At 41.9% G+C, this 13,331-nt stretch overlaps 1 protein-coding gene across 1 annotated transcript in view; it reads right to left on the bottom strand.

The window, feature by feature from the left end:
- LOC144605954 (dynein axonemal heavy chain 11-like) overlaps nucleotides 1-13,331 on the bottom strand; it is a 261,975-nt gene that overhangs the window by 136,571 nt on the left and 112,073 nt on the right. Inside the window, exons 40-41 of the mRNA XM_078421667.1 lie at nucleotides 3,403-3,535; nucleotides 1,506-1,633 (exon numbers count right to left, since the gene is read on the bottom strand). Of these exons, the coding sequence (XP_078277793.1) occupies nucleotides 1,506-1,633; nucleotides 3,403-3,535 (261 nt within the window). The remainder of the gene's footprint in view (nucleotides 1-1,505; nucleotides 1,634-3,402; nucleotides 3,536-13,331) is intronic.

Consider the following 13,331-nt stretch of genomic DNA (forward strand, 5'->3'; position numbering starts at 1 on the left):
GAAATACCTTAGAAATACATTTACTATCTCAGTTTACTGAATGACACTTTCTAACAGCAGCAGTAAAATGAAAACTCAGGCTCCTTGGATTTAGTTTTATTATTAACGACAGTGCATAGCCAATGCCTACTCAGTAAAACTGCAAACAAAATGAGACAAATCATGAAACAAGGATTAAAAATTAAGCCAGGTTTAAGTTTAAAGGAGGGGTGATTACAGAGCAAAAGATTCAATGTTTCACACAATTCTGAGCGATCTTAAGGGAATGATCAAATAGAGATTGTGTCCCACTGAGTCTTCATTTACACACAGTGGTTTAAGGCACAAACATTGTATGAAAGATATTACAGTTGCAGTTGAGAAAAACAAAGACAGTAAAGTAAATACAAGAAATGTCACAATAGAAAAAAAGAGGACTATTGGTTGAACATGACAATTGCGGTGTTTATAAGACAGCATATGGTAAGTTCTGGCAATGCTATCTACACAATGGCAGGGTAATCACACTTTGAAGATATTTTGGGCTACATTCAGGTTTTAAATGTATTTTGCATTATGCACCTATAAAAGTGATGGAAACATGGAAATTTAGGCAAAAGAGTTTTGTAAGATAATGAAGGACTAAAAAAACATAATAAAATTAAGCCATGGTAACTGCAGCACAGCCTTCAGATTCCTTGGCATAAATATTACCAACCATTTGTCATGGACCAATCAATTTGTAGCTATGGAAAGGAAAGCATATCAATGCCTCTACTTCCTCAGAAGACTAAAGGAGTTCGACATGTTTCCAACAATTCTTACCAACTTCTACTGATGCATCATAGAAGCATGTGTCTGAAGAACAAAGAAACCTTGCATTTTTATATCCAATGGGCCGGACACAAATTAAAATGTGATGATTGAGAAATTTTAGAATTATTGTGCATTGCAGACACATAATCTAAATAAAATTTACAGATAAACGTATTGTTGATTTTGGGGTATTTGAGAGAAAAAAATGAGCAAGATGCACAGGAGGCATGAATCTAAGTATCAATGGGCGATCTAATTGAAATCCCGTGGAAGAACAAATATAATGGACCAAATGACAGATAAATTTGTTATTCAAATCAATCATCAGAACATGTTGAGGCTCTTCATTTGGATCGGAAAGGTAAAAGGATAATAAAAGCAGCTGATAAAGCCATCTTTAACTTTAGGAATGATGGTAAATAGACGTTTGGGACATTGTTTGATGAAAATAAAATTCCCAATCTTGACAAAGACGGTGCAACCATAATCTAAGTTTTGTTGGCACCATTAAGAGTTGATTCAGTGTTTTTTTAAAATTATGCCAAGATGGAATGATTCTGAACACTTGAGATGTCAGTGTGATTCAAGTGATTTTTTGCAAGAGAACAGACAACATGAATACATTTTTGTGAAACAATTTAAAGAATATTTTCAGATGAGTACCAAGTTGAAGGATATTGATACTTTGTGCACCCACTGCTCTTATTTACCTTATTATCATCCATAACCGTGTTTAATGACTCAATCCACATGGGATCTATATCGCCATCCAGGACAATCCATTTTGGACCATCGTGTGTTATGCTGGCTTGCTCTCTCATGATAGAGGAAAAAAGACCTATGAACAGCAAAATAAAACGGTCAATTTATGAAAATAGCTGAAAATAGCAAATTTATATATATTTTAAAAGACATGCATTTATTTGTGTTGTGTTAGATGTTTCCAGTCTCTGCAGTGGAACCACACAATATTCGGCCATAAGAACTTCCAACAAAGTTATGTATAAGAAAATAACTGCAGATGCTGGTACAAATCGAAGGTATTTATTCACAAAATGCTGGAGTAACAGTAGGTCAGGCAGCATCTCAGGAGAGAAGGAATGGGTGATGTTTTGGGTCGAGACCCTTCTTCAGACTGAACTATAGTTATGGTTGGTACCTTTATACTCGATGCAACAAGGGCTGTTATTCAAATATTAGAGTTAAAAAACAAATGGCAAGACCGGATGTCAAATGTGACCTGTACATGCTTTACATTGGCATTGAAACCTCAAAGTGTAAAGTGCTTCAGTCCATTCTACTGATATCTCGCATCTTAATAAGCATAAATATTAAAAGCCAAAGATTGAAAATGTTAGTCTGCAGTGAGAGAATGTAGGCCATCATATTTTCAACATTTAAATTTTGATACCGATACATAATATAATGGCATATTGAACATGCAGTTCCACAAAACATTTCCAACAGCAGAGGTGGGAACAGCAATTGGAGTGCTTTGTTTGCATTACTAAATATTCAATACTACTTTGATGTAAATGCTAATATACCAACAACAATATTAAGACAATATCTCTATTGTTATTTCTGGATTTGGGGAGGTCCAAGAAGATTGGAAAATCACAACTCCAGAAACGAGAGAGATGGAAAATGGAAAAAACATAAGCAACTTGCCTATTATCCATTATCCACTTGGAAAATGCCATGATTAAGGAGATAATAATAGGATACTTAGAAACTTTTAGACAATCATACATATCTCAACTTGGGTTTTATTAAAGGAAAATCAGGCTTTATCACATTTTGTAGATTTCTTTACAGATGAAACAAAGTGGATAAAGAAAAATGAATAGATGTAGTACATTTGGATTTCAATAAGGAATCATATACAATATTCCTGCGCAGATTAAGAGTGTATAGGGTTGGGAGTAAAATAATGGCATGGATCTGAAAACAAGTAACAAACTTAAAGCAGGATAAATGAGTCATTTTTGGATCAACTATCAGTAAGTAGTGGGCCGCACGATGATAAATACGGAGATCTCAAATATTTATAATATATGGCTTGGATAATTGGATCAACTGCGTTGCAGCAAAATTTGCTGATGACACAAAAATAGATGGATTCATAAAATACATGGAGAACACAAAGAACCTACTGAGGTAGAGAGAGATTAAATGAATTTGCAAGAAGCTGGCATAATCTGGGAAAACATAACTTTATCCATTTTGGAAGGAAGAAGAAAAAAATAAACTATTTATACTGTGTGAAACTACAAATTGTTGCAGTACAATGGAATTGGAGGTCTATGTATGAGAAACACAAAAGGTTACATCCCAAGTACAGTAAAAAAAACTAATTGGAATGCTAACCCTTATTGCAAGTGGTACGAAATATAAAACTGTGGAGGTTTTGATGGCATTTTACATGGTGCGGTGAGATTACACCTGTAATCGTGCATACAGTTTTGGTTCCCTTATTTAAGGAGGAAATGATCACAATAGTGAATATTGCTTCTAAAAAAGTGCTAGGTATTTCAGCTTTATTCCCTAGAAATTCAGTATCATCAAACATAACTTCAATGGTGGTATTATATTTAGTATACTTGCCATCTTTCCACTCCCTGGTTGCAGTGTGTATGAAGCCAAACATCTCATCTGTTGTGATCGCCTTTGGGTTAAGATCATTCCATACAGGTTTTTGTTTCATATTTACATATGTCCTGTATAATGTTTTCAATATCTATACATAAAGAAATTAGCTTTAAAAACTGCTCACCGTTAACGTCAATCACAATACACAAATACACATTTTACAATTATTTGTGTGAGCTATAGGGAGAGGTTGAGTAGGCTGGGTCTTTATTCCATGAAGCGCAGAAGGATAAGGGGTGATCTTATAGAGGTGTACAAGATCATGAGAAGAATAGTTCGGGTAGATGCACAGAGTCTTTTGCCCAGAGTAGGGAATCGAGGACCAGAGGACATAGGTTCAAGGTGAAGGGGGAAAAGATTTAATAGGAATCCGAGGGGTATTTAACATAAAAAGGGTGGTGCGTGTATGGAACAAGCTGTCAGAGGAAATAGTTGAGGCTGGGATAATCCCATTGTTTAAGAAACAGTTAGACAGGTACATGGATAGGACAGGTTTGGAGGGATATGGACCAAGTGCAGGCAAGTGGGACTATTGCAGCTGGGACATTGTTGACCAGTGTGGGTGAGTTGAGCTGAAGGGCCTGTTTCCACACTGTATCACTATGACTCTCTCACATTCTTCATATTCAACAAATAGCTTTTTTCCTTTTGAAAACTCACATTTTGTCTCTTGCTGCAGAAGTGTTTTTATGTTCTCATAAAGTCAGAGTAATACAACATGGAAACAGGTCCCTGTTCCATGGGAGACTTTATATGGGAGATATACAGTTTCCCTCATAAACTAGCCCCATTTGTCTTTATTAGGGCCATATTCCTCCAAATCTTCCCCATCCATGTACATGTCCGACTGACTTTAAAATATAGTTATTGTACCTCAACGGCTTTCTCTGCCAGCTCGTTCCACATACACACCACTCTATGTTTAAGTTGCCCCTCGGGTTTCTTAAATTTTTCTCCTCTCACCTTAAACCTATGCCATCTGCTTTTTGATTCCCCTTTCCTAGGAAAAAGATTGTGCATTCACTTTAAGGGCCTGTCCTAGCTCGGCGATTGCCAGCGATTAGGCTGTCGCCACATGGTCGCCGGTGTGTCGCAGGGTGTCGCGGGCATGGTTGTGAGTAATCTCCAATGAGTCATAGCAGATTTCAGGTCGTCGTGGAAATTTTATTCTGTTCAAAAATCTTCGGCGACAGCTGGCTTGACGCCAATGATCGTAGCTTGTCGTGGGCGCTGTCGCAGGTTGTCGCCAGGTGCGGTAGGCTGTCCAGTGCCGTACTGAGGACGGATGAATTTCATTGGCGACAACCAACGTCAACCAGTGGCAGGTACTGGGATCAGGAGAAGACAAGTTGCAACAGGCACTGTCAAAACCCGTCCACAGAAGTGCAGCTGCAACAGCCAGCTGTTGAATGGGGGCGGACACCTGACCATACCGACAGCAAGGTCTGGCCAGACCACAACCACGTCACTGGCGCCTTCGTAACACTATAAAACCCGTCTACAGAAGTGCAGCTGCAACAGCCAGCTGTTGAATGAGGGCGAAAACCGCGATGCTGTTGAATGGGGGCGGACACCTGACCATACCCTCAGTAAGGTCCGGCTAGACCACTACCACGTCACTGGCGCCTTCGTGGCTAACACCTGTGGTCACTGGACTTTGGGCATTTCCTTGAGGACTGGTCATTCTTTGTTTGGCGACTGACCTGATTAGATCTTCTTTTTCACCTCAACTTAAAAAACTTCTAATTCATCTTTAAAAAATGGCACCCAGGAGCAGGGAGGGCCAGACCAAGGGCACAGCTCGACCCCCACACTCACCCACCAGGCAGCTGGAGACTGAGGTGACCCAGGTGGAGGAGGTCCTGGTGGAGGAGACCCAGGCGGAGAAGCCCCAGGAGGTCCAGGAGAACTGGGAGGCTGACATTGTCCCCAGCACCAACATCCCAGCCCAGATGAGCACTGGTGAGGACTCCAAGAGACTTTATATATTCAGCGACCAACAAGAGAGTGAACTGGTTGAGTGGTATCAATCGCACCCTCAACTGTACGATAACAACCACCGGCAATACTGCAACAAGGCCGGGAAGACAGCTCTCCTTGAAGCCACGGCCAAGGAGTTCCCTGATTGCACCTGTAAGTACAAACCTCTTGTTGTGTGCTAGCTGTGGTCTGCATTCTTTTGCAAGCAGGCAATCCACACTGAAATTTATCTTTTTATTTATACAGATGAACAACTAGGTGTTTTTTTTCACAACTCAGAGGACAAAATATGGAAACCTGTCCCAGAGTGCGAATAAGTCCGGGTCTGGTGCAAAGAGCCTGACGCAGAGGCAAGGGTGGATCCTGCATAAGTGGTTCTTTCGGAGGTCACACATTGTGAGAGTGGATGCCCGACAAAACCCTAATTCAGTGGGTATCATAACATAGTCATTCTGAGAGTGATTATTTGATTTTCATTTTGCTTGTCATGTCCTGATGGTCTTGAAAGTCTGTAACTTCACATTTATCTCCTTCCAGTTTGACAGGGGCATATCACATTCCAGGACCTCAAGTGAGGACGAAGGTGATCCTATGGAGGGACCCTCTGGATCCACCATTCAGCCGCATAGCAAATGGAGCAAGACTACTGGTGGCACCACAGTAACGGAGAAATGAGAGGCAGGTCTGCGGGACCAGATCAGCGACGTAAGCACGAACGATGAGTTCTCTTCTCTTCTCTTCTCTTCTCTTCTCATCCATCTATTCATCTTTTTTGGGGGGAAAAATTAATTGCCTCTATCTTTCACATTTATGTTTCAGCTGATGCAACAGGTGGAAGATTCCTGCAATGTCGTGCATACCATATCAAAGCCGCAGACAACACATGAGGAGGTTGTGGACAGTTTTCTGGGATTTTTGAAAACCCAGATAATCAAAATCCCAGCCGAGGCGTGGTATGAATACAGCATGGCTGCATTGAGAATGGCCCATGACTTCTCCCACCAGGTTAATGTCTTCAGTGAATCTTGTGCGGTGTTGTGGAAAATTGACCTCAAAATTAGCCATTCATTTTTAAACTGATGTTTAAAATATTAAAAGTTATTTCATGTGTGTCGCACAATCTGCTGCAGATGGGCAACGTGGGACATCAACAGATCGGACAGACTGTGATGGGACCACTGAAGCAGCACGCTCACCCGGTATCCTATTTAATTTTTGGGGGGGAGTTGGACTTGACATTATTTTTTTAATTCTTTGCCTTTCACTTACTCTCGATATGTTTCTGTGTTGCAGCCACAGTCCCTGATGAGACCCCAAATTGTGCCATTTTATCAGCACGCAGCACTTTACCAATCGCAGCCGGCATACTCAATCTCAGAGTACCATTGGCTGGAGCCACACACACCCGCGCAAGTGACAACAGAGCGGCCCCCCAGAACAGAGAGCCCGGCCTCAAGTGATGACGGCAGTTTTCATGGGCAATTGTATAACCAGCCACATTACAAATTAAGAATCTGTCTAATGTTAAAAATCTCTGTTTTGGTATTTTTGTAAATGTTTGAAGTTTATGTTTTTTAACAGATTTTTGCATGTAGTTATCCACCTTTCATAGGAATATAGTTTGTTTGAATAAAGTTGATTTTGGACATTTTACAAAAAAAATTGAAGTCTGAAGTTATTGCATTTCTAAGTACTTTCTCATGGCATCTCTTTCAAATATTTTAGTTTCATTTATTTTGACCAATGAAATAAACACAGACACAGGCATTGCACTGCATTTAAAATAGAACTCTTTTCATTTATTTAGATCAATGAACCAAACACAAAGACAAGCATTGAAAGACGAACTCTTATCATTTCTTTCTATCAAAGAGGCAAAACAAACACAACCATTGCAATGCATTGAAAGGCAAACTCTTATGATTTCTTTCTATCAATGAAACAAAACAAACAACCATTGCAATGCATTGAAAGGCAAACTCTTATCATTTACTTCAATCAATGAAACAAACACAGTCACAAGCATTTCACTACCTTGAAAGGCAAACTCTTATCATTTAAAACAAACACAAAGACAAGCAATTCACGGCATTTAAAGGCAAACTCTTTTCATTTATTTCGATAATTGAAACAAAACCAACACAAGCAATGCACTGCATCAAACAATAAACTCCCTTGGGAGGGTGTGGGGGGCACTGAAAAGGGGCTTGGGATGTGGTCTTTTGGGGGCTCCCTTCCTGGAGTGGTGTACTTCTGCTTGTGGAGTGGGCTGTTTGCTGCTGGTCTTCAGATCATGTCATTCTACCATGGTACATTGCCTAGTTCAGAGTTGTAGTAAGTACAGAGACGGTCTCTCTGCTTTGTTTTCTTGGCGGAGGTGTTTCCTGGCAATATCCCCAGTCCCAGCAGCTGCGTTTCCTCCAGTTCTCCATGCCCCCGGTGTTATGTTGCATGTCTGGTTGTCCACTTGGTCACCCTCCACCATGGCTGCTGCTACAGTTCTGCGACGGATCAGGTTGTGGAGGACACATGCTGCATAGACAATGGTCTGCAGATTCTTGGGCTCCTGCTGCATCGTAGTCATCACGCATCTGAATCTGCTGGCGAGGATGCCAAAGGCATTTTCCACCACCCTTCTAGCCCTGGACAGCCTGTAGTTGAAGATCCTCTGCTCCCTTGACATCCCCCTGTGAGACTATGGCTTCATCATTAATGACCTGAGTGGGAAGGCTTCATCACCAACTAGGGTGTATGTGATGCCAGGGTTGTCTTCTCCTGGCAGAGGTTCTGGATCAGGAAAGACTGCTCTTCCTTCTTCCAAGGTTGGTCTCTCTCCAGATCCCACCATCTGCGACACGGCCAGGTGTGCCCACATCCACAAACAGGAAGCTGTAGTCTGCATCCACCACAGCCGTCAGTACGATGGAATGGAACCTCTTGTAGTTGAAGTACATGGAACCTCCATTGGGTGGACACCTGATGGCCACATGCTTGCCGTCCACTGTCCCACATGTGTTCTGAAAGCTCCATCTGGTATCAAAGCCTTGCGCCACTCTCTTCCACTCATCTGGTGTAGAAGGACAGTGCATGACTGCTTCTTCATAAACATTGATGATAGCCTCACAGGTCTCTCGGACAACCTTGCTGATGGTGTTGTGGGCCACAAGAAAGCTGTAGGAGAGGCTCTTGTAGGAGTCTCCTGATGCAAGTTAGCAGAGGGTGATGGTTAGGCGCAGGCCTGGCTCTAGTGGCTTCCTCATGAAGGTCTCCCTTTTCTCCAGGAGAGGACCCACCTGTGACCTCAGTTCGTGAAAAAGCTCAGGAGGGAACCTAGTGGAGTTTCTGAAGGCAGCCTCATCTTCTTGCTGGAGCTCAGTCATCAGGTTGTCATAATGGCCCAACCTGGGTCTCTTCACGACAAGGGCTTCAACCACACAGACCTCTTCTTGGGCTTTTTATTCAACATTCTTTTTTTTCTTCTGTCTATCAGAATTTGAAGTGTGAGGGTCGCTGCAAGCAGCAGGGCTTGCATTTGATGTAAGAGCATTGCCAGGATTTTTTGTTTCCTGGTAAACATGATGCAGAATGATCGGTGACCCTACCCACACCCCTTTGGCACCAGAATTATGTGAAATGGCTACCCCTGTTGTCATCAGTTGTGAACTGACAGGGTCATAGATTGTCGAGGGCAGAGGTCAGGTTGACTTCGGGTGTCGTAGTCCCTGTAGTAGTGGATGTCCTAGGTCGTGAAGACTGGGTCGCCGGTTGTCGGCAGCTTGCCGTCGCCTAGGTGGTAGGTTGTCGTGGGCATTGTCGTGGTCATTGTCGTAGACATTGTCGTAGGGTTACAAAATTTAAAGTTTTTCGGCGATCTGCTACGACTTTGACAGTCGCTCGCAGTCGCCTTAAAAATCGCCAAACTGGGGACAGGACCTTTATGCATTGTACGGTCATGATTGTTTTTATATACCTCTGTAAGATCATGATACTGTTGGGTTCATAATACAAAGATACTGAGGGATAAAGCCTTGAATATATCAGCAGCACTTAAAAGTATAATATAATCTATCATTTGTGTAAGGAGAAAGAAGGTGATTAGGAGAAAAGTGATGATCAGGAGCCCAGAGATCACAGTTAAGCCTGCGATTGTAATGAGATTAAATATGCCAAACACACTGTACCTATACTGTAAAAACATAACTTTAAGTTACATTCTGCTACCAGACATCTCGTGGTAACTAACATTACATCACGGTTGGAACAATTCAAAATTAATATTAAGGAAGTAAAGTTATGAAAAAAATGGCAAAAGATATTCCTTACCGAACTATAGATATGCCTGAAGAAGGGTTTCGACCCGAAACGTCACCCATTCCTTCTCTCCAGAGATGCTGCCTGACCCGCTGAGTTACTCCAGCATTTTGTGTCTACCTATAGATATCGCACACAGTGTGCCTCATTGAAGTGTACTTCAATGCCCTGGAGAGCAGAACTGATTACCTTTCCCACCCTGCTCCTCAACCTCTTCATTCCAGCAGTTCCTCCTCCTTCCAGCAGCTTGTCCAGCTCTGCTCATTTGGTAATAAGGTATTTCAATCAGAATGGTTTCTCATGGAACAATATCTGGGAGAAACTGCTGTGTACAAAAGTATTGACCAGCAAAACTTCATTCACATCTACTTCTGCAACTTACAAAATTATACATTTGGAACAATTTCAAATGCCATTAGGAATTAGCCGGCAGCTAGCCTCAAAGTGGTAGAGGGTTCCTTTATGTAACATCAGTAAAAAAACACAAGAACATGAACAGAAGCAAGTGTAGGCTAATTGATCCCTTATGTCTATTCTTCTCGCTTTACACCAGAGAAGAGGAATTTGGTGAGAATCCATCTAGCTATGGAACGCATATCCAACTGTGAAAGTTTGTTTCAAATACTGGGTAGACCACCTAACTTTAAAATAATCACACTTGAATCAAATTAATACTGTCTACTGATTGATTTATCTGCTTTTGTCACCGTCAGTGATGGCAGCCTCGCCAACAGTCTGTCTTTTCGTCTTTTTTTGTTATTTTTAGTGTGTTTTAAAAGTATTTGTTAATGTTCTCTGGTTTGTTTTATGTGGGGGTGGGGGAGGGGGTTGGGGGAAACTTTTTACAATCTCTTACCTTGTCAGAGATGCGATTGTTTTCCGGATCATATCTCCGGTCGTTCTGCGGCCTAACATCATGGAGGTGGCGGCCTTGCTCGAGACTGACTTTGAGCCCCACCGCGGGGCCGTGGACTTACCATCGGAGCCTGCAATCCCTTGCCTGGCCTGCAGATTTTAACATCGAGGAGCTCGCAGTCTCGGGTAGAGACTGATGACGGGAAGTTCCAAGCCACACAAGGTTCAACTAGCCCCGACCCGGGGTCCAATTGCTCGGCATGGGGAGCTGAGATCCCCCCCGATGTGGGGAGCTTGATCGCCCCGATGTGGGGAGCTTGATCGCCCCGATGTGGGGAGCTTGATCGCCCCGATGTGGGGAGCTTGATCGCCCCGATGTGGGGAGCTTGATCGCCCCGATGTGGGGAGCTTGATCGCCCCGATGTGGGGAGCTTGATCGCCCCGATGTGGGGAGCTTGATCGCCCCGATGTGGGGAGCTTGATCGCCCCGATGCGGAGGGATCGACCGCCGGCTGCAGGAGCCAAGATCGCTCGACAACGGAAGGTTCGAGTGCCCCGACAAAGAAGGGAAGGGAACAAAGAAGGGAAGAAGCTTGAACTTTTTTGCCTTCCATCATAGTGAGGAATGTGGGGGAGTCGCTGTGGCGGATGTTCATGCAAAAACATTTATTTGGGTGTTTTGTTGCTCTTTATTGGTATTGTAATGGCAGTTTCTATACCATCTCGAAATCCCACTTCGATACCCACTTCGATACCCACTTCGATACCCATTACTTCTCGGGGATGAAATGTAGTTATAGCTTACGCACACGTCGCACCCTGATATGACAAAACGAATCTTCCAAACTCCTTTTCTTCATTAATTGGTTTTATTAAAGTAGCACAAATCATAGAGTAATTCATCAGTTTCCGTACTTTATCAACTGTTTCTTCTTCAAACAATATCTAGAAATTCTTGCAGTTATTACCGTATGGTTCTTACAAATATAACCGGTGCAAGCGCATGGTATGGGCGCGTGGTAAAGAACTGTATGCTCACCACCCTCCGAGTCTAGACTGACCCACAACCTCTGTCGACACACACTAGTCTCCTCCCATCTAGACACTCCCAATTACCCATTAAGTCACACCAACAAGCAGGCAAAAAAGACAAACTAGAAATATTACAACATAGCCATAACACAATGACAATAACTGAATTAAGCATAAATGGCTCCTACAGGTATGACTGTATGGCAAATCAAATTCCTCATATACTTGGCTAATAAAGTACTATTATGGTTATGATTATGATGATCCTTTACTGCATATATGTTTACAACCTTACTGATGTGAGCGATTTTGATGCTTAAATGCCAATTTTAAGGCCGTCTTCACCTTACTTTTCAGTCTTCACTGCTAACTCAGGATTTCCTGCAAACAATATTCTCCAAGTGCCTGTCATGCTCCAATAAGCTTTTTGCCCTTTCTTTGGTGCTTTCTTTTAATCATTTATAGACAACAATTAGCCATAGTACTTCAAGAATGAGTTGGACAAGTTTTTAAATAAGTTGTACTTAAGATGTACTTAGGAAATCTATTGTGCTACAAATCACAGAGCTTTGTTTTGTACCTCTGGTATTCACAAATTACACTGGTACTTTTATTGATTTATGCTCCTCTAGGTTTCTTAGACTCTTCATTTGATTTTGGCTATTATACGCCTCTTAACAAAATATGCCATTTTGATTTCACCTTCATTTGCTATTTATCTGGTTACTTTGCAAACATATTAACTTGAAAGCTCCCTTAAGCAAGAATGTTGCATATGATCAAATATTCAGCAGGCCAGGCAGCATTTGACGAAGAGAAAAATAGAGTTAATATTTCAGACTAACCCTTCTTCAGAACAGCTTCTCTCCGCAGGGCTGCTACCCGACTTGCTGAGCATTCTAGACTTTCTTAGGGTGAATCTGTCTCCAAATGACAGTGTCATCTTATTAAAGAAACCATATAAGTGTGTTTTTTTTAAAATCAAGATTTTCAAATATCGTTGGATCTGTATAAAATCCAGGCTTGAGCAAAATTTACAAATATGTCAGGTCAAGAAAGTCTATGCTAAAATAAAAGAAAAAGATATAAAAACAGAACAAAGAAATCTAGAAATGCTCAGCAAGTCAGGTAACTCAAATTTCACTGTACCTTAATTGGTGGCAATGTGAACTGTGAGGAGGATGCTATGAGGATGCAGGGTGACTTGGACAGGTTGTGTGAGTGGGCAGATGCATGGCAGATGCAGTTTAATGTGGATAAATGCGAGGTTATCCATTTTGGTGGTAAGAACAGGAAGGCAGATTATTATCTGAATGGTGTCAAGTTAGGAAATGGGGAAGTACAGAGAGATCTGGGTGTCTTTGCTCATCAGTCACTTAAAGTTAACGTGCAGGTACAGCAGGCAGTGAAGAAAGCTAATGGCATGTTGGCCTTTATGACAAGAGGAGTTGAGTATAGGAGCAAAGAGGTCCTTCTGCAGTTGTACAGGGCCCCAGTGAGACCACACCTGAAGTACTGTGTGCAGTTTTGGTCTCCAAATTTGAGGAAGGACATTCTTGCTATTGAGGGCGTGCAGCGTAGGTTCACTAGGTTAATTCCCGGAATGGCGGGACTGTCGTATGTTGAAAGACTGGAGTGACTAGGCTTGTATACACTGGAATTTAGAAGGATGAGAGGGGATCTTATTGAAACATACAAGATTATTA

The sequence above is a fragment of the Rhinoraja longicauda genome, chromosome 2, assembly GCF_053455715.1.
Source record: "Rhinoraja longicauda isolate Sanriku21f chromosome 2, sRhiLon1.1, whole genome shotgun sequence".
In the NCBI taxonomy this organism is placed as follows: Eukaryota; Metazoa; Chordata; class Chondrichthyes; order Rajiformes; family Arhynchobatidae; genus Rhinoraja; species Rhinoraja longicauda.